Source organism: Gopherus evgoodei, chromosome 1 (genome assembly GCF_007399415.2).
Source record: "Gopherus evgoodei ecotype Sinaloan lineage chromosome 1, rGopEvg1_v1.p, whole genome shotgun sequence".
NCBI lineage: Eukaryota > Metazoa > Chordata > Testudines > Testudinidae > Gopherus > Gopherus evgoodei.
In genome coordinates, this window is record NC_044322.1 from 250742295 (window position 1) to 250764072 (window position 21778).

The 21778-nt window shown below is 43.7% G+C and overlaps 1 protein-coding gene across 2 annotated transcripts in view; it reads right to left on the reverse strand.

The window, feature by feature from the left end:
* LOC115640046 (cat eye syndrome critical region protein 2) overlaps positions 1-21778 on the reverse strand; it is a 137496-nt gene that overhangs the window by 56868 nt on the left and 58850 nt on the right. For both annotated transcript variants that reach the window (XM_030542925.1, XM_030542929.1), the window contains exon 2: positions 19512-19606. In XM_030542925.1, coding sequence (XP_030398785.1) covers positions 19512-19606 — 95 coding nt within the window. The remainder of the gene's footprint in view (positions 1-19511; positions 19607-21778) is intronic.

Below are 21778 nucleotides of genomic sequence, written 5' to 3' on the forward strand. Positions count from 1 at the left end.
GGAAGCGAAGGACATTTGTTTTCCCTTATCAGCTGGCAGCGTGTGATTTCTCAACAGACAAAAAGGGGCAAACTTAGTTTTGGGAGTCATTCCAGTGTTAATGAGAGCTTTAACTGACAGGTGAATACAAGATATTTCCCCCTCTATAGTAAGGGCAGTAGTAATAGCTGAGGTCAGGAGAGCTTAATTCTGAATAAGCAGGGAATTTTTTTTTCCCCCACAAAGGCAAGTCCTCTAGAAGGAAGTGGGGAGGATTTCTGGTGTTTGTTGAGATGACCTCAGTCAGATATCACTAATGGGTCAGAAGAAGCAAAGCCTACTTCAGAGGCAAAAAAATGTAAGTGCCTAGCTAAGGTTCTCTCCCTCACAAATCAATCAGTCTATCATGGCTTGTCAAAAAAAGAAGAAAGGTTAGGCTGACCTTATCAGAAGCAATGTGAGTTACAGCTGCAGGCCTGGCCTTGGGCTGGGCAGTGGCTAACAATGGAGGCCTTTTTTTACTGTACAAATTAGCATTCTTATCTTTAGAGGGGGAGGGAAGTTCGAAGGACCAGCTTGTAGCCTAGGCTAAAGTCTTTGAAGCTACTGAAAAGCTAAGTCAGGCAGAATGGAGGGGACAAGGTATTACCCCTTCAGGGAAAATAGTTTAACTAGTATATTCTCTACCTCCTTCAGAGATTTCTGTGATGCAAGGGAGTTATCGAAATTGGTGGAGACCAGTGTAAAGTAGGCAACCTCAGAGCACCGGTTTAGACTGTATGCAGGGCATGGAAAAAGGAATATCCTGATGGTCTAGCACTGCCATGCCAGACAGGTGTCAGAGTTATACAGGGACAGAGCATAGCAGAACCAGTGCAACAGGGGTGAGGAACACCTTGCCTCATACCACTCTTAGGTGACGTGAACTCTTCTGGCTCATGCTTGGAGAACATTAGCAGACTCTGCAGGGAGCTGTGGACAAACGAAGGGTCACTAGTAATAACGGTTCCTAGGCAAGGGCAGGAAAAGAAGCGTAACGGGGGAAATCAAAGTTTAAATGATCTCTCTGCAATTTCAAGGCATGGAACATGATGGCCTCTTGTCCAAGAAACCATGTCATGTCAAAGAACCCATCTGTATCCACACAGCCAGCTTTCCAAATTCAGACAGCACCCGGATAGTCAACCCTCTAATACTCCTTTGGTTTACGTACATGACTATGTGGGAGGGTTGGAGGTGGGGGGACAAAAGAAAGAGGCTCCAGGAGTTCAAGGGTGGACAATGCCACTATCTTCCTCCCACACTTTACCTCTTTCCTTCTACTTTTACTGAGCCAATGACATGTCCCCTTTGATGGGGGGGGGACGGACGACACACTGCTTTGTTGCAAACCATTAGCGCAAACTATTAAAATGAACTCAGTTGGATTAGTAAGTGGTGACAAACAATGAGTCAGACTCTGCCTCAGAGTCCAATTCTGTCTCCTGAATTCAACAGCCTGAAGTGTGGGAGATCGATCAGAAGTTTCCACACCCCTACAAAATGCCTCTGGGTCTTCTGAAAAGGTCAAGGCAACATCAGCACTCCCTACCTACCCTGGCCTTGGAATCTGCATCAAGAGCCCCAATGTGTCATTTACACAAACTTCAAGCCTCTATTAAACAGGCAACTCTATGAACAGACTGAAAACTAAAGACTTTACAGCCCTATAGGCTTTATAGGGTGAGTCAGGAATTTCCTCTAGAGCACAGGTTCCTAAACTTTTTTCATTGCGTATCCCCTTCCAGATCTACCAGTTGCCTGCATACTCCTACCCTTCTCATCACTGATATTTTGTGTGTTCTTCTTAACATTACCCGTCTTTAGCCATATGTCCATATTTCACTGTAACATATAGATATAGTTATAATGTAACATATACGACCAAAAAAATCCCCAGCCCTGACTAAGTTCTGAGCTCAGTTAGACTGGACAGTTGTTGAGCTGTATACTACCACTGCACTGTACGGTGATTCAGCATCTCTGTGTATCTGTGTTCTTCTTGGTACATCTTGAAGTAAATTAATTACCGTATTTTATGTAAAATTCCCAGATTTTTAAAGCTTCGTCTGAGCAGCTAGTTATGAAAATGCAATAAATAAAATAATTAATAAATAAAATCCACCATTACACAATTTCTCCCATGTTCTCCCCAGGATGTCTCGCATAACCCCAGGTTATGCGTACCATAGTTTGGGAACCCCTGATCTGGGGTGATTTGAAGCAGGGGGCAGGAAATCTAATGGTGGGAAGGATTTGCTTAGCAAGGTAATTCTCCACCTCTAATTTATATAGTTGAGTGTGTTGGGGAATCCAGTGTTTTCTCAGCTGAACTCTTGATCCATCCAAGTTTAGGGGAGGAAGGAGTTAGTTAATAGAAACCAAGACCATTTATTCACAGCTTAGCTTGTGTGGCTCAAAATACTCCCATATCACTCCCACTCCATCTTAAATAATCCTCCATAACTAAAAGCTAAGGAAGGGAGCAGTTGGCATGTTGACTCCCACAGCGAGATAGAATAGAAACAGCATTGGAGCAGAGGGAAATCTCCAGGGAAGCTGAGGGATTGGAGAGCTGATAGGTGCTGTCTAATCTAATAAGAGATCACATCACAGAAGCATGTGCCAGCTTGACAGAAGAAAACACAACCACTTAACCTGGATATGACAGCTGAGGCAGGCATGTTGTTCTACCGCCCTCCAAAAAGTGGAGCAGAAAGGAAGAAAGGAAAGCAGCAAGGTCACCGCAGCTGCAAACCCCTAGGAGAGGTTCCAATTCTGCATTTAGAGACTGCTCCCAGCAGCCACAGTACAAATACATGGCAACAGAGAAACTTTTTTCAGCTCAGACATTTCAGCACTCCTATACCACATTTATCCACTCCAGGGAAACACCATGATACTCTCTCACCTGCTCTGAGCCAAAACGTCCTGCCACTGATCTCATATATCCCCCACCCCGCCTTCTCCACACCAGAGGCAAGGCCAGGCTACTGAACCAACAGAAACTGTCTTCCCAGCTCACCAAAAGCACCAGTGGAGGAAGTGAATTCACCTCACAAGCCAATGTAGTAGATTGGCATTCGCAAGCTTTCCCCAGAGAGTTTGTGGTCTGAATGCTCCATATGACTCCACTCTTAACTAGTGTCCTCTCCATGTCCACCACTCACCCCTGGCAAATACCAAGGAATGGCTTAGGAACGACTGAATGTTATTTGGTGGAGAGAAGAAAGAGGGACATATATACATATATATTGGACCAAACAGAAAAAGCTTCACCTGTATTTGTCTGTTCTGAAGCAGCTTTTCCCTTAAGGCTGGCAGAAGCCTGGGAACAGCACTGGGGCTGAGAGGAGAGTCTATTTGATCTTACCTCCCACATTTACCTAGAGTTTTCACTGTTTTGTTAAAACAAAACAGAAGCAGCCAATCTTTGCTCCATAACGCCTGTAACTGGATGTACTAGGTAAAGGCAGCACAGGAGAAATCACACATATCTGTTACTTTGAGCTGTCTTGTCAGTTTCCCTTTCGAGCTCCAAGTATCCATGTATGTGTGAGCCTCTGTTTTATTTGTCTCGCCGCCTTCTCCGGTAGCAGCAGGAGGGTACCAGTGTGGAGCTGTTCTCCAATACATAAAGTAAGATGGAGGAAACAGAAAGGCAAGTCCAGGAAGTTCTGGGAGGGCGGAGGGTTCTCCAGTTAACTGTCCTCTATGTAGGTTTTAAGCCAGGGAGGATGTGGCTCCACAACTGTCAGGGTGACGTGTGCTGCACTGCAAGTCTACTCTCCCCATCCATGGCATGAAAGTGAATTTCAGGCTGGGCACTAAAAACCTCTTATTGCCCCACATGAAATTGCTAATGTCCCTCCTAAAAACTGCTTTGTTCACCAGCCACCTCCCCTTCCAAGACTCTGACATTCTCTCATCTCAAAGCACCAGTCTGTTCACCCAAATGATCCAGAGAAACTAGTTGATGTAAAGAAGAGAATAAGCTCTAAAGAAAAACAGAGTTGGACCCAAGTCTGATTATAAAATACTCTGAAGATGAAAAGCATAGGACCATGGTTAAAGATGTTCATTGGTGGGAAGTGCATGAGTCGTATTTTTAATTGACCCAGGACAGGATTGTATACAAGTTTTGTAGGTTTGGGCAGAGTGGGGAAGAAAAGTGGTGCAGTCAGGGAATCCAGAGTAACAGCTGAAGAGGCGTGCTAGCAAGTGGAGAGGAGTTGTATTTGCCGGCTGGCTGGGATGGGAGAGGAACAGCCAAGAGGAAGACAGTGAGTGTATGCAAACGATGGCCCAAAAGAGTTAAGAAAACATTAAGGGATAAAAATAAAACCTAAAATTAACATATTTTTGACCAAAGGCCCAATCCTTTACTCATTAGTCAAGGGAAGTTTTGTCACTTACTTTAATGGCAGGAGGACTGGACCCCGAGACAAGTTACTGGGCAAATTATTCGTATGGGTTTGGGAAAAAACAACAACTACAGTCACTTTAGTTTTAGGGAAGACTGGCTGAAGATAAAGTGCTGGTTTGGGCAGCTGCATTTTTTCTGAGCTGCTTAATTGGCTTAAAGGAAAAAAGTCAAAAATTTCTGAATCCTTTTGTTTTCAACACAATATATTTATAAAAACACCAGTGCCAAGACTATCATTTAGTCAGCAGTGACAAGTGAATTAAAAAAACTTATTTACACTCAATGCATGGGAAAAGCAAGAGATTTTAAATAGTTTTCAATATTTTTTCTTCAGTGGAACATTGTTGTAATATGCACTGTGCTTGCTGTATGTTTCTGCAGATACTGTCATTGTTTGTCGAAACAGTACATAATCAAGTGTCCCCATGAGAATGCATTTTGAACTGCAATCACATGGCTTTGTTCACTAAACTAATCCCCAAACCACTCTACCCTCCCCCATTTATGTGCACCAGTCAGCTAATGTACACCCCAACTAGCCCCACACCTGCAGTGAGTGATTTTAGTGTTAGAGTACCATCCTGAAACCATTACCCCTTCAGAGTACCGTCCTGAAACCATTACCCCTTCACATTCGTCTCAGGTCCCATCCACAGTGTAGAAACTACAGTTGGGAGGAACATGGTTGTCTCCAGACACTGTTGAAACACAGCTTTGTCTTGTAGAGTAGACAAGTGTTTTAACCATGATATGATGATTTCTAGTGAATCCATCACCACGGAATCTGGGCACTGAAAACGAGGCAGAACTGCCTGTTTTGTCCACAAAGGACCCTATGCTCCAGCCTTCCTGTTTCGGTTGCTGTTAGATTAAAAACCCTGAAAAATAATGCCAGGCTGTTGTCCATTCCTTGGTGAAGAAAGGCATGGGTAAAAAGGTACACCTCACGGAACAGTCACAAGGGCTTTGGCTCACTCTGATCTCCGGTTATAAGGAGTACCACAGTCAGCCCTTCACTGAGAATGATCTCTCTCAGGTTCCTGAAAGTTTCATCCTCAACACAAGTCAATCACAGCATGCTCACTGAGAGCCCCTGCTTTGGTGGTTTGGCGATGGAGAGGCAGTCTAGATAGTTAAAGCCTTTAATGGACTAGTCTAAAGATTTGCACTCTCAGGTAACGCAGAATGAAACCTATGTCACACACACACACACATTATAGTGTGTGAGAATCATGGCTGTATTGTGCTCAGGTAATGTTTTTTTTGCTAGTTAATAGCTTCCGTGTGACCTTGACAGCCAGCCCCATGTTCAGTATGTTGCAATAATTCAACCTACAAGCAATGAAATATAGATCAATGTGACTACATCTGGATCCAAGAGGAATGATAGTCTCTTGGCTGGGTGAGGATGAAAGAAGGTATCTATTGCCACTGCCTCACAGCCTATGCACTAGTGTGACAGAAGGCAAATGCCCCCTGATAGATTATTAGGTCAGTGCCCTGATCAGGTCTTGAACGCATTTCCCCTGGCTAGTATTACCTCTGGCTTACCAGGCTATAGTCTGTGCTAGCTGCCTTTCATCCATTTCTTTCCAGCACTGGGTCATTTGGAGGATGGTGCTGTATCTGTTGACAAACAGACCTATTGCTGGGTTACCCATGTAGTCTCATAGCCACACCAAGAGGCCTCATATTCTGACAGATCAGACAAAGTGCCGAGCTGTGGCATGCGAGTCAGCAGCTCTTGGTGTCCATCTGTCTGTTGCGAGCTAGTACTGCGAATACAGAGATATGTCCCCTGCACGTAGCCACAAGGAAGTCATCCACTAGCGCCAGAACAATACACTTGTCATGTGCCTGTCTGAAGCCTGATTGTGAAAGGTTTTGTGGGTAGAGATCAGAAGCTTGTGAACCTTCAATAATTCTGCCCAGGAAAACGGAGATTGGAGACTGAGGTGTAGTTGACATGAAGTTGGACTACTGAGAATTGATCGGATGACTGCATGGTTCAGTGTGGTCACGTTACGCTCTCTGAAAGAGGCGGTCAAGGATTTTGGACCTAAAATTTCAAACCGGAGAAATGTAGGTACTCAGTACCTTGGGAGCTGGGCAGAAATCAGGACTTATTTAGGAGTTTAACTTTTAGCACTCAGAATTGAAAATGTTTCCCTTGGTTTCAAGTGGCTCTAGTTGCTCTTCACTGGCTTTTCACCATTAGAAGAGGGGTCTACTTTGAAGAAGAGGGGTCTGTTTTGCATGTGGTGTCTGGACATCTCAGTAATTTCACAGCCTCTACTATCCAATGTTTCAACTGTTTTTGTTCAGTGGTTGACACAAGAGGTGCTGAGGGAAAACAAGAGGTGAAAGGAGATGGGACATTTTAGCAGAGCAGAGTCCCGGTTCATAATGGGGCTCCTAAGTGCTACAAAAATACAAATAAATAATAACAGGGCCAGAGTGTATGTGACTGAAGATAGTAGATAGTTCTGGGACACAAGAACGGTCAGCCTACTAGTCCTGCATCTGGACAGCTCCCTCTCCAAGGATGTTCAGGAAGTTCACTAGATCTGGGAGGCTCTGAAGATTAATTAAGACAAGAGGTGGGAAAGCCTTTACATCCCTGCTTGGAGGTAGGGATGGACCAGGCAATAGAGGTGATTAATATGCCAATCTCCATCCCTGGGCTGAAGATCTGCTTCAGTGTCTAGCTGAGCAGAACAGTCATGCTGGACATGAAATCCTGCACAAAGCGTGTGGGAAGTATCACCCATTTTGGCACTCAAAGACTCTTAGGACAAAGAATCTCAGGGATTCCTCTACCAAAAACTTGACAGTTGTTCTGTTAGCCCTGGGATGTATCTTGTGGTGTGGTCTTTAAACCAGTAACAATCACATAATTTTCATGTCCCTAGACACAAACAGCATTTGAACTATTTAGTCTCCAGTGTCTTTGGATGTCCTGCTATCAGTTTAAGCTCAACTTATTTAAACTTGTTTTTCCTCCACTCTCCCAGATCCTTCTTACTGTCGACAATACCACTGTCTTTCGTCACTAAGACTCCATAATCTGGGAGTCATTATTGATTCTTCCTCTACTTCATGTCCTTCACATCCGGATTGTCTAAACCCTATCATACCTCTCTCCACAAACGATTTGAATAGCCATCCTTGTCTTTCTGTCCAAGCAGCCAATTCTTTCATCCAGGGACTTCTCTCCCATCTCGATTAATGCTCTCTTCCTCACAGGCTTCCCTGACTCCCAGCATCATCCCTCTTACACTCATGCAAAATGCTTCAGTCCAGAACATCTTCATGGTTTGGCAATCTGGTCACCTCATCTCATACCCTGAATCCCGTCACTAATTCAAACTCCTCCTACATCACTTCAAATGTAAACATCTCACCCTCACATTCACAATGCCCCGCATAACTCTTTCTCTGAGTTATCCAGTTTCTTAGCATGTCACCTATATGCTCGCCAATGGTGCCAACCTTCATGCTTCATTTGTCCACCTCTCCCACAATCTCTGCTCATTACTGCACACCACATGCATGGGACTTTCTTCCTGGTTTTGTCACCAACCATTCCTCATTTAATTTCTTCTTTAAGACTGACTTCTGGTGCAGTGTCTATAAGTAGTGAGTCAAACGATATTTATTTATCTAACTCTATTGACGCTTACATGCCACAATTTCATTCCACTCTGCTGTCCACTAGCCTTTGACTAGCCATGTGATCTTATTGCTGTAACCTCTGTCCTTTCTTCCTTCTAATCTTTTCATGGTCTCATGTCAAGAATTAGTTTAGAAGTTCTTGAGGGCAAGGAACATGTCCTCCATCTGTCCTGTAAGGCATGAAGCACAACTCTGTAAGTATAAGCCTCAGCTTGTTTGTGGTTTTCTGTTGCACCAGCCATTGGTGTAGTTATTACAGCCAAGATCAGCAGCATGCCAGTAAATGTTGGTTAATACAAACAGTGTATTCCCCATGTCTATCATGATTGGGTTTGTGTCTCAGGCCCCAAAGATTATTGCACAGACTACACAGATAAATCCACTGGATCACTAGGATATTCCACCTTAGCTTTTTCTAAGGTTCCCTTGACCATAATATCAGCGAGCCTGAATGTTAGTACTCACTTTGCCTAGCTCAGGAAAAGAGACTAAAGGTTAGCTAGCAACCTAGGTTAGCTAATCAGCCTTGTCACAGTTCAGGGCAACTGTACCTGCATTTCATCTCTGTGGTCCACCGAGGACACCTGCTCCAGGCTCCCATATCCTCAGCCATCACCTCTCTTTGGGTGGAGACCTGTGTCTCTGGGATTTTCCCAGGTTGCACAGTTCCCTGCTTACACTGCGTTATTCCCAGCAAGCCAGACTGACTAAACAGGCCAATGTCTATGCTTTGCTCTCTTTTCAGAGGCTATACACACCATAATTGCCCACAGTTGCAAGTGACTACATAGCTCTTCTAAGCAAGCACATTTATTCTTAAGGCGAAAGCACTGCCGAGAAAACTTTTTTTAAAGTAATAAAAGAACCTACATGCATGCAAATAATCTTACTGGAGACCATCCTCACCCCCAACTCCAGCAGGGCTCTGGTAGGAGTCAGTCCTTCAGACCTAAGGGGGTGAGGGGAAGAGGGGTTCTGTGTCCATAACAGCTTTAGCTTAGAACAAGCACCCCCCACCCCATGAATGGGTTGTCTTTCCTTTATACAATTTGAGTCTTTGATCTTTGGATCCCTATAACAGCTATAATCAAGTAAATAAGCTTTTAAAGGGTGGGTGTTTGCATAACCAGGGGGGGTGGGGGGTTGCATTCACCTTCCCCCTAGACATTCTCCAGGTCACTGGTCCCCAACCTTTTTGTGGCCAGTAGCACATTCATGTTTTCAGAAGAGTGTGGTGGGCGCCAACAATTACTCACACACAGGGGCAGCTCTAGGCACCAGTGGAGCAAGCATGTGCCTGGGGCAGCACATGCTATGGTGTGGCATTCCGTCCATTCTGCAGAGTCGGAGTGTTTGGTTTTTTTTTTGTTTTGTTTTTGTGGTTTTTTGGTGCCAATTCTGGGCAGTGCAGAGAAGCCGGGAGGACAGAGAACACTGGTGCCTGCATTCTGCAGCCCCGGAGTACTCTGTCCCCAGCAGCCGTGGGGCCACAGCTTTTCTCCCCTGCTGGGCAGTAGGCGGGCACACATAAATGCCCTGGCGGGCACCATGGTGCCCACAGTACCACATTGGGGACCACTGCTCCAGGTGAACCACTTGACATTGTTTGTCCATAAGTCCACTCTTGTCTGGCCCATTGTTCAAGATAGTCCTTTGAAATTCATAATTCCCAGGACTCACAATAAAATATAACATTTGCATTTAATACAATAGACTCCAAAGATACTTAAACTTAATTCAATAAATTTTCCAAGGATTTTGCAAGAAATTGCCACATCTGTCACAAACTTCATCTCTTAGTTTATAAAAAAAACACTGCATTCCTTGAAAGGGCACAACTGATGTAACTGCATGCAGACTGTAAGGCAATTTATTTATTTTTTTTTTAACATTTATTCTTAAAACAAACCAGTGAGAGAGTAGTCATGGAGGGAATGCTTGAAGGATCTGTTCCATGCAAGGGAATGAAGACAGAAAAATGTGACAAAAGGAATGAAAGAAGTGAAATATATAGAGCCATTGAACCTGGTCAGTAACAACAGATATTATGTCCTTGATGAGTCAGGAGATGATCAGATTGTCCTTTGCTGGCCCAGCTACGGTTTGGGAGGAAGGTAATTAGATGGAAAGCCCTGAAAAGAAGTCGCTGGAATAGAAGTGCCAATAAGTAATCCTGAATGAAAACTCAGAGAGGATGGTTCCAATAGAACAGGATGGGATGCTACATTCATGGCATCGGGACAAAGGACATGACAGGAAGAGGAAAGGAGATCCTGGAGAATGTTGTGGAATGTCTTCCTATTTTCCATGATAGAACAAAACATGATTGAAAAGAGATGCCATAGATTCAAAGCTGGCTTTAGGGATCTGGAAAGAGCGGTGAAGATTGGGTGAACAGAGGTGATCTATTTGGAAATTTTTCTTCTCTTTTCTTCACTAAGCACTGGAAGAGAGGGGAGTCTGGGATTCATGAAGCACATTAATGCCTTCCATGATGCAAGGTGAGTTAGACAGTGGCCATCTAAGCAGGCAAGGTACCAATCTTCTGGATTCAAAGATGTCAAGGAAAAAAAAAGTAGAAAAGAGTGGGTTCTGTTATCTTACCATCTGACATATTCTTCCAAACTGAATCCTAATAAAGTGATGTTTTACAAGAAAGGGGGAATTTAAAAAGGAGCTTTGAGGGGGCAGTAATGGAACAAAGTAACTTCCAACAAAAAATAATCAAATCACTGTTTGTTTCTTTAAAATGTTAAAACATTAAAAATTGTAAATATGAAACAAAACAGGAAACAGCTATATGGTCAGCATGACACCATTTTTCACAACAGTTCTAGCCAGAAACAGAGAACAGCAGGAGATTTTCTGGATTATTTTAATTTAATGTGCACATCCATGTAACACAGCCATTTCTTACTTAAAAACAGCTGTAGAAGTCTCCTGCTGTGGCCTTTGCCTTTAGCAGCAGCTCTGATCTTCCTGTCTTGATACAAGTCATCAAGCTGCATTTCCTGTTGGAATTAAAGTGGTAGCCTGCAGGGATTATGGAGCTGCCCAATTTGTATCAGTGGAACTTTTTTTTTTTTTGGGGGGGGGGGGGGGGAAGGGGGGAAATGAATCAAGTACTTTTAAAATACCACTTGATAATTTTCTTATATAAATTGCATATTCTGTATAAGTGATTTTTTTTTCCTGGAGTCATTTTTTGCAAGAGTAGAAAGTCATAAACACTTAAGGGTCTATACACAAAGGCAAAGGTAATGGGAAATGCATTCAATGAGCTAGACATGTGAGATTATGACCTAGTGGATGTCGGTTTGGTGGGGCAAATCATATCTGCTATATTAACGTATTAACATTGACCAGTATGATGTATTCAGAAGAGCTAGAAGGGGAAGAAGAGATAGAGATAGAGAGATATTAGATACCTAAAATATTTACAAAACCACAATCAGCAAAAGTACTTTACAGTTTTATACTTCTACATAATTAAAGTCAGGCACCTCCAGTCCAGTTACGAGTTCTATATGCTGTCAAACTAGACATGCAGAGAACTACAGCCTGCTACCAATAGATTGCAAGAAAACAGAAATACACAATACTTTGGATAGTGAAGAGGTAAAGTACTACACAAAATTAACTCATCATTTCAACACTGAGAAGCAGCTAAATAGTAGTATATAGATGCAGAAATAAATATTTAAGGCACAATTGCAAACTATCCAACATGAATAAAAGATTAGAATAATAGTAAGAGGCCCATATGGTTCCATCTGGAGCACTTTAATGACCTGCAAATAAAAAAGGAATCCTACAAAAAGCAGAAGCATGGACAAATTGCTAAGGAGACGTACAAAAGAATAGCACAAGCACATAGAGACAAAATCAGAAAGACTAAGGTACAAAATGAGTTACACCTAACAAGGGACATAAAAGGCAATAAGAAGAGGCTCTTTATATATATGATTAGGAGCAAGAGTAAGATGACGGAAAGTGTAAGTAGTAGGAGAGCTAATAACTGATGACATCAAGATGGCTGAGGTGCTTAATGCCTATTTGCTTCAGTCTTCACTAAAGAGGTTAATCGTGACCAGATATTCAACACATTTAATATTAACTAGGGGAAAGAAAAACAAGCCAAAATAGGGAAAGAATAGGTTAAAGACTAGTTAGATATGTTATATGTATTCAAGGTGGCAGGGTCTGGTGAAATTAATCCTAGGGTGCTGAAGAAACTAGTTGAAGCAATCTTGTTAGCAATTACCTTTGAGAACTCACGGTGGACTTGTGAGGTCCCAGAGGTCTGGAGAAGGGCAAACATAGTACCTATCTTTAAAAAGCAATACAAAGAAGACTGAGGGAATTATAGACCAGTCAGGCTAACTTTGATACCTGGATAGTGGAATAAATTATTAAACAATCAGTTTCATAGAATATCAAGTTTGGAAGAGACCTCAGGAGGTCATCTAGTTCAATCCCCTGCTCAAAGCAGGATCAATCCCCAACTTAATCATCGCAGCCAGGGCTTTGGCAAGCCTGACCTTAAAAACCTATAAGAAAGGAGATTTTACCACCTCCCTAGGTAACCCATTCCAGTGCTTCACCACCCTCCTAGTGAAAAAGTTTTTCCTAATATCCAAGCTAAACCTCCCCCACTGCAACTTGAGACCATTACTCCTTGTTCTGTCATCTGGTACCACTGAGAACAGTCTAGATCCATCCTCTCTGGAACCCCCTTTCAGGTAGTTGAAGGCATCTATCAAATCCCCCCTCACTCTTCTCTTCTGCAGACTAAACAATCTCAGTTCCTTTAGCCTCTCCTCACAAGTCATGTGTTCCAGCCCCTTAGCCATTTGTTGCCCTCCGCTGGACTCTTTCCAAATTTTCCACATCCTTCTTGTATTGTGTGGCCCAAAACTGGACACGTACTCCAGATGAGGCCTCATCAATGTTGAGTAGAGGGGAATGATCACGTCCCTCAATCTGCTGGCAATGCCCCTACTTATAGAGACCAAAATGCCGTTAGTCTTCTTGGCAACAAGGGCACACTGTTGACTCATACCCAGCTTCTCGTCTACTGTAACCCTATGTCCTTTTCTACAGAACTGCTGCCTAGCCATTTGGCCCCTAGTCTGTAACAGTGCATGGGATTCTTCTGGAGTAAGTGCAGGACTCTGCACTTGTCCTTGTTGAACCTCATCAGATTTCTTTTGGCCCAATCCCCTAATTTGTCTAGGTCCCTCTGTATCCTATCCCAACCTTCCAATGTATCTACCGTGCTTCCCAGTTTAGTGGCATCTGCAAACTTGCTGAGGGTGCAGTCCACGTCATCCTCCAGATCATTAATGAAGATATTGAACAAAACTGGCCCCAGGACTGATCCTTGGAGCACTCTGCTTGATACCGGCTGCCAACTAGACATGGAGCCATTGATCACTACCTGCTGAGCCCGACGATCTAGCCAGCTTTCTATCCACCTTATAGTCCATTCATCCAGTCCATACTACTTTAACTTGCCGGCAAAAATACTGTGAGAGACCATATCAAAAGCTTTGCTAAAGTCAAGGAATAACACGTCCACTGCTTTTCCCTCATCCACAGAGCTATTTATCACATCATAGAAGGCAATTAGGTTAATCAGACATGACCTGACCTAGGTGAATCCATGCTGACTATTCCTGATCACTTTCCTCTCCTCTAAGTGCTTCAGAATTGATTCCTTGAGGATCTGCTCCATGATTTTTCCAGGGACTAAGATGAGACTGACTGGCCTGTAGTTCCCTGGATCCTCCTTCTTCCCTTTTTTAAAGATGGGCACTACATTAGCCTTTTTCCAGTCATCCGGGACCCCCCCCACCCAATCGCCATGACTTTTCAAATATAATATTAGTTTGTAAGCACCTGGAGGATAAGAGGGTGATAAGTAATAGCCAGCATGGATTTTTCAAGAACAAGTCATCCTAGACCAACCTAATTTCCTTCTTCGACAGGGTTCATGACCTGGTGGACAGAGGGATGCAGCAGACATGACGTATCTTGATTTTAGTAAGGTTTTTGACACAGTCCCATATGATATTCTCATAACTAATCTATGGAAACGTGGTCTAAATGAAATTACTATAAGATGGATGCACAACTGGTTGAAAAAACATACTCAACAAGTAGTTACCAATGGTTCGCTATCAAACTGTGGGCACATAGTGAGATCGCACAGAAGTTTGTCCTGGGTCAGGTACTAGTCCTATTACCCATCACACCATTCTCCCCCCAGATGGGCTCTCCCTTCTCCTCTGCATCATCCAAAGTTTAAGGCCCATCACAATTTAGCCCTTCTTTACCTATAACCATATAAATGACTGCCGCCTTCACTATTAATATTCTCAGTCTTCACTGTTCATTTGTCCATTTCTCCTACAAGAACCTCAACGCTTTTTCTCATGTCACCTCTTTTGCACAGCATGCTCACTCCCCCGCCCCGCCCCCACCCCCACCCCCCCGAAAAAACTGAAAAAGCCACTATCTAATCCTCCTTCAAATTCACTTGTACCATAATGCCTACAGAACGCTGCCAGACGGTAATAGGAACATTTATCCATGTCTTACCTAAAAAATTCCTTTCTTGGAGTAATGAGGGCCATGGAACCATGACATTAGGTGCCCTGTTCTATGCAGCTTTGGAGGCAGACCACACAGGTCCATCAGAGGCAGGGCTGGTGTGGCTCATGCCACCTCTGAGAAACTGTCAGTTGCTACACTTTCATACCTAGGAAAAACTAAGCACTCTGTATCAGTATGGAAAATTAAAGCACTGAGACTAAAGAGAACAGTTCTCCGGAATAACAAACTTGAGTGCCAATTAATAATTTGATATCATTTCCCAATTAACAGTCCATTCAAGACTGGCTTGATCTGTGGACCTCATTACTCCAAGAAAGAAAAATTTCAGGCAAGATATGGATAAATTTTCCTATTCTTATTCATTCTCAGGACCACAGGTCTATGACACTGGGGTTTTCATACCACTATCCACACAATATAGTGAGGGAACAATATACAGGTATGTACAGATGTGAAAAAAATTACTGGGATACTATAGTGAGAAGCACTTATCTACTAAAGGCAGCATCAGATAATGACTGAAGTCCAGCCTCCAGAATTTTGAAGGTGGTATGAACAGTTGAGAAGATGTCCGCTTTACAGATTTTCTTGTCTGACGTATGTTATCTTTCTGCACATGAAGCTGCTACAGTTCTGAGGGAATGAGCTCTGATATTGGAAGATGGAGTTACACTTTTTGACTTGTATGCTTCTTGGATACAAAACTTCAGCCACCTGGAAATAGAGGATTTTGAAACCGTCTTTCCCTTTGACACTAGATCATAAAGCACAAAGACTTGGTCCTTCTGACCTGAGCTGTGTGGTGAACACGTTTTTTGAGAGCTTAGAAGAAATCTAGAATATGCCAGTTTCTTTTTAGAGTGTGAGGGAACTGGGCAAAAGGATAGCAGAACAATGTCCAGTGCTCTATGGAGTCTGGAGTTAATCTTTAGTATGAAAGGCATGTTCGGATCTGAGTACCACTCTACCCTTACGGAATGTAGTGCTGAGGTTCCAGGAAAAGAGTTTCCATCTCAGGGGCACCCTGCAAACAGACAAGATTGCTATCAAAAAGGTCACTTTAGTGGTTAGAAAGTAATGAGACAGTTTCATGAGTGGTTCAAACTGAGGATCTGTAATGGCACTGAGAACCAGGTAAGAGCCCATAAAGACACTTCATGCACTTCAGGAGGATGTAGAAGAGATGCTGCTCTCATAAGAAAAAGGCTTGATATCTGGGTATGATGAAATTCACTACTTGTTTATTGCACTAAGGATTTTTGACAAAGCAGTGACTTGACCCTCAGTGTCTGCAGCTGCCAGGCCTAGCCAGGGCCGCCCAGAGGGGGGGAGGGGGCAAGAGGGGCAATTTGCCCGAGGCCCCTCCACTAGAATTTTTCGGGGCCCCTGGAGCAGGGTCCTTCACTCGCTCCAGGGGCCCCGGAAAACTCTTGCGGGGCCCGGGCCCTCGGAGCTTCCTCCGCTCATGGTCTTTGCCGGCGGGGGGTCCTTCCACTCCGGGAGCCGCCACCGAATAACCACCAAACAGCTGGCTGCACTTCGGCGGGGCGGAGGGGGGGCGGCGCCCGCCGCAGGTCTCCGGAGCACTTCGGCGGCAGGTCCCAGAACGGAAGGGCCCCCCGCCGCCGAATTATCGCCGAAGCAGGGGCCCCCCACCACCAAAGACCCCAGGCCCCCAGAATCCTCTGGGCGGCCCTGGGCCTAGCCTGAGTTCATTGTCACGAAATCTGAGAATCTGTGGTACCAATGCAAAGGCAGGGCTGAGACCTTTGTCCTGGTACCAATGGGTAAATCTCAACCAGACTCTGGAATATGCTGAGTTAGTTGATTTACTCCTAGAAGCCACTCTTACAGGTAAAAATCTCTCCCAGTTAGAAATGACAAGTCCCTGACCACTAGGGAAAAAGGCACATTTATCTTTGGTAATGGTGCCCGGATACGTTTTGCCTGGTGCATACTGAGGAACCTTCTGACCTTATAAAATGGAGACCAGAGGGAAGTGTGAGGTAGAAAGAAAAATGGTGGGGCCAAGAGGTCCATTACTACCTTGCAATTTTCCAATCTGGGCTGCTGTCCCTCTCATCCTTCCCTAGCCATTTGCTTGGGGAAGGAGGTGGAAGCTTGGCATGGCAACCTGTAACAGAAGCTAGGAGCAATCACCAGAACCATTAGGGCCTGGAGACTCACAGAGGCAGCTGGTAATGACAGTTCAATCGTTTGGACATGGTGATCTACAGTGGCAGCTGAGGGGGGCAGCCTGATGCTTTCCCAATCTTTAGGTGCAGCAGGAAAATCTCTGTTCCACACTCACATACTCACAGGGGGTCTTGGGAGGGATTTATAACTATAGGTCGTCTGAGACATCTACAGACCTCGTAAGCGTAGTTTACGATACTCAAAATACTCAGTACACTTTTGCTCAATGTCTGTCCTCTGGCGTGCTGTAGAGTGGAGGGAAGGATTGGGCCTGAGCTCCCCTTGCCGGGCTCTCCTTGTTCTGTCTCTGGATCCTTGTCAGTAGCTCCCTGCTGTTCCAGCATTTCAGGGAGGTGCCAGGGAGCTGCTCTGTCGTTAACAGACATGGCTGCGAGCACAGGCTCCAGTGGCTGGGCAGGACACTTCCCGGGCCCGTTGATATTGTGCTTCAACCTACACTCCACCCATGTTTTGTGGGGGAGGGAGGAGAGCTGCCACTTGCTGGCCCTAGCATCACTGCAAGCCTGTACCAGACCCAGGGGATTTTGCTGCTGTCACTGTTTGCTGGGAGCTCTCCTGCTTGGGGAAGGAGGCTGCAAGAAACCCCGCCCCTGCTTGAGGATTTGATGGGGGCCTGGGTCTCCACAGAACAGGCACAAATCTCCATGCAGGCACAAAATCAGCAAGGGAAGTGCAGGAGTCAGAGTGTCTGCTTTCTCTCTCTTTTTAGACTTCTCTGCCATGCTGCACTTTGGATGGGTGAGCAGGGGCACAGAGGATAAGGGCACTCTTCTCTGCCAATAAAGGCAGACCCGAACAACCAGCAGTTTTTAAGGCCTTTTTTCCCCCTTCTTCTTCAAGTTTGCTCTGCAGTACGGAGGAGCTGGTCTGCATGCCTACAGCTGGACAAGTAGACAAAATCTGGCGCTCTCTCAGAGGTGGAGCCACACCTACCCGTATCTCTGATGGACAGGTCTGGCCTGCCTCCAAGGCTGCATACAGCAGAGTACCTCATGTCATGGATCAGCAGGCCTCATTACGAATAAGAATGGCTACAGAGGTGGCAAGCTACATAAAACACACAGCCTGCCTACACAAAAACACACTCCTGTTACCCCTTCTTCCTTCTACTGTCAGGTTTGTTTCTTTCACCTGTTGCATCTTGTCATTAACCAAGGCCTAAATCTAACAGAGAAGTTGTATTTATTTAACTAAAATCATTTTTCAAACTGATGCAGTTAAATCGGTGCCACCCACATACGCACACTCAAACCAATTTAAGAGTGCCTTACATATTGACATTAAACCGCAGCGTAATCTCCTAAACGAAGTTATGGAAACTCCAACGCTTGAGACATTTACAACCAAACTGGACAAAACACTGAAAAGTATACTTAGAGAGCAATCCTGCATTGGCTAATGGGGATTACATGAGATGGCCAGATTGTTCCTTTCTACTTCTAATTCTAATTGAAGAAATAGAAATCACCTGATACCATAAATCAACAATCAGGATTATATGCCACTGTTACGGTTATTCTGATAGAATCAGTATATGTGGTTTCAGATGCTTTCTGATCAGCCTACTCTCCATCTCAGATTCATTCAGGGAGGGCAAGCACCAGTTTGGCTCAATGGGTGGGCACTACCCATCAAGTCAGCTGCTTACAGATTCAGGTTCTGTGCCATGTTCAGTGCCAACCCAGTAATACAGTGGAACCCACTCAGTTACCTACCACCAGCAGCATGATTGCCTCATGTCCAGAATTATGCTCTGCTCTCAGTTCAAATTCACAGGAATTCATTGAAGAAAGCCGAGACTTCAGTTTTGCTTCGTTATAAATGAAGCTTCACTCTTTGGGCAGAGAGCATATTGCTTTGCTGTTGGAGGGAGATCTTCTAAAGGATGATACTTTACAGAAGTATTTTCTGCTAATTTTTAAGGGCTATCCAGGTGGATGTTAACAAAAAAGTGCCTTTGGATCTTTAAACATCAAGAAGAATACCTCAAAGTCCTGGCCAACACACTAACACCTATCATTCTGATGTCACAGGCCAAGTGTTAGCTATTCCTAAGAAGAGAACAGTTGCTATATTTGACTCTCTACTCCTACTATCCAACTCATTCCAAGATAAAGCTCCTTGCCATTTTTCAAATAATTTAGCATGATGAAACAGTTATGATGTTGCAAAACACTTACTGTGACATTTCTAAATTAATCAGGCAAAGGGCAGAGTATAAAGAACACACAAATATCCAGATCACTAACAATGAAGAGAAACAATACACAGAGTACAAGACAGGTATGTGGGTTCAGGGTAGAAGATAATTTTTTTTGTTAAAAAAAGAAGAATTTGCCTAAGAGTGGGGTGTGTGAATATTAACGACGTGTGATTTAAGCAGGGGCTGAAGTATAAGAGAAATGGGACTCCCTTGCACTTATTGAGCAATCTGGCCTGGTCATCGGTGACTGCAGTTCATTTCTATAGCATCATTCTGAAGCTGTGTAACATCCCTGTGACTATGTTAATTAACTCCCTTGCAAAAGGGCTTAAACCATAGAGAAAGATTACTCACGTGATGTCCCTGCGCTGATAGCAACCCTGAAGGAGGCAGGCAATCAGGTCACTGATAAACTCCACATCATCCCTGTGAAGTGCAGCTTCCAGTTCCTATGGAGAAGAGAAGAGAGAGAAACAAAGATCAAATTCCTTAAAAAACTCCCTTGGCAAACCAAGAACAGGAAGCCTTAGATGGCCTAACTGATGCGTACTGTACCCGAGGGAGTGCCATCCTCTGGACTAGCCAGGCCGTTCCCCTGCAGCCACCGCTACAATCACAACTGAACTTGTATTTTTATTTTTCTGTAGAAGTTTCATTCTTCCACACCAAATTCCATTATAATCAATCCTCATTACTTTTTCCTTGCAAGGACTCACAAGTAAACTTTGAAAAGGTTTTACCACACACCTACTAGCATCAGATCATGCCTTCTGTCCAGAAGCAGATATGGAAGATGGGGTGCCCCTGTTCAAGTGAGGTTGAGCCACTGCAACCTAGTAAGTAGCACAACGCCTCTCCCATCAAGGATGATGGGAGGCAGGAAGGCAGAAATTGAACAATTTAATTCTGTTGCCTGCATTTCCTCCTTAACCAGGGGACGTTTTTCTTACTTATCAGTGGTGAGCTCATTTAAAACACTTGTTCAGGAACACAGCCTGAAAATGCCACTCGCCCAGGACGAGCAGCAATTTCAGATAGGTAAGCAGAGAAAGGAGAAAGCATGGTGAGAGGGACAGAGGCCACAGATGGAGTTGCTGCTTCTTTCCCTGAAGGGAAGCAGGGATTTTGCTCTCAGAAAACTTTTTTTAAAAGAGACAAGGTGCCGTCAGACCACATGATCTGTCCCCAAACTCCCTTTCCTTGAAAGAACAGTGGAAAATAGCATGGCTTATTTCAGTACAAAGGAGTTCACTTAGAATGTGTAATACAGGAAGTGACTTACAAAAAGGATAAACTTCTTAAACAGTGATTAATACAAATCTTGTACACACTGAGAGAACGTATTGGTAATTTTATTTCTATTGGTAATTCACAGATATATATTTAGTCAATATGGTTAAAAGTTTATGCAATAATCAAAAATATTTAATTTTAGTTCAAATACTTCACAACAAGATGACACAAAGCAATCTGCTTTCCATTAGTAACTATTGAGAGTGCACAGCAAGAGTTAATAGAATAAAATTTAGTATGGATAGATAGCCTAGGCATAAGACACTATTCTTTTACGGTTTTGGTGTATACAATTGACTGAATACAGATTCATGGCTGGATATTGCCCAACACACTATTAAATAAATGGCTTGAGAATAAAGAATAATCAATAATGAGAAAAACATTTTAAGTGCCAAGAACTCTTTGATTAGATTCCTGCTATTACAACAATAAAATTATTGGTAACAGATTAATATGATTAAATGCTGTTTTGTGTTTGTAAACAGAGCTCACCATATCCCTCATGAGGGAGATAAACACATTTTACAAATAGGGAAACTGAGGCATAGAGAGAGTAAGTGACTTGTCTATGGCTACACTGAACAATAGTGGCAGAAAGAAAGAGTCCTAGAAGTTACTTGTTTCCTACTCTAGCCACTAGACAATACTGATGATAATTAAAAGATTTTATGTCCCATGGTTATGCCTGCCATCACCTGCATGAGGTAATGTTATATCTATATTAATAGCAACCATAAGGTACATAAAAATTTGTTTGGTAAATGGTCAACATTCTGGTGGTATCTACCTTCTGCAAGGCTTAAAGGGTTACAGATTCCAAGAAATTGTGCTTAGGGAAAAAATGGTAAGCAGTGTGACAAGACATCTGCCCGTTCAGATAACTCATCACGGACAAAGTCCAGCTCAAGGAGAACGTAGTGTTAGGACACAAGAAGAAAGGAGACCTATGAGATTACTCCATTTAGGGCATTCACCCCCCAAAACATCCTTGTCCGTGGGGCACTTACTTTTGTGCATTAAAGCAGTCACTCAGCATTCTGTCTTTGCCAGGATGTGGGAGCCTTTTGTAACAAAGTATATACAAATTGTTTCCCCTGAGCCTTTTCCATATGCTGTTTGACTAACCCTCATCAAACAGTGGAAACAATCCACTAAGATAGCCTAGTATCTACTGTGATTGTTTTCAAAGTATAGGGCGGTGGGGGCAGAAAACTTCTGACCTTTACACAGTCAGAGGTCACCAGTCACTAGTGAAGATGCAATGTGCATTCTATAAGGCGTTGGCAAAGTGCTGTTGAAGGAGGATGACATACATATGAGGAATC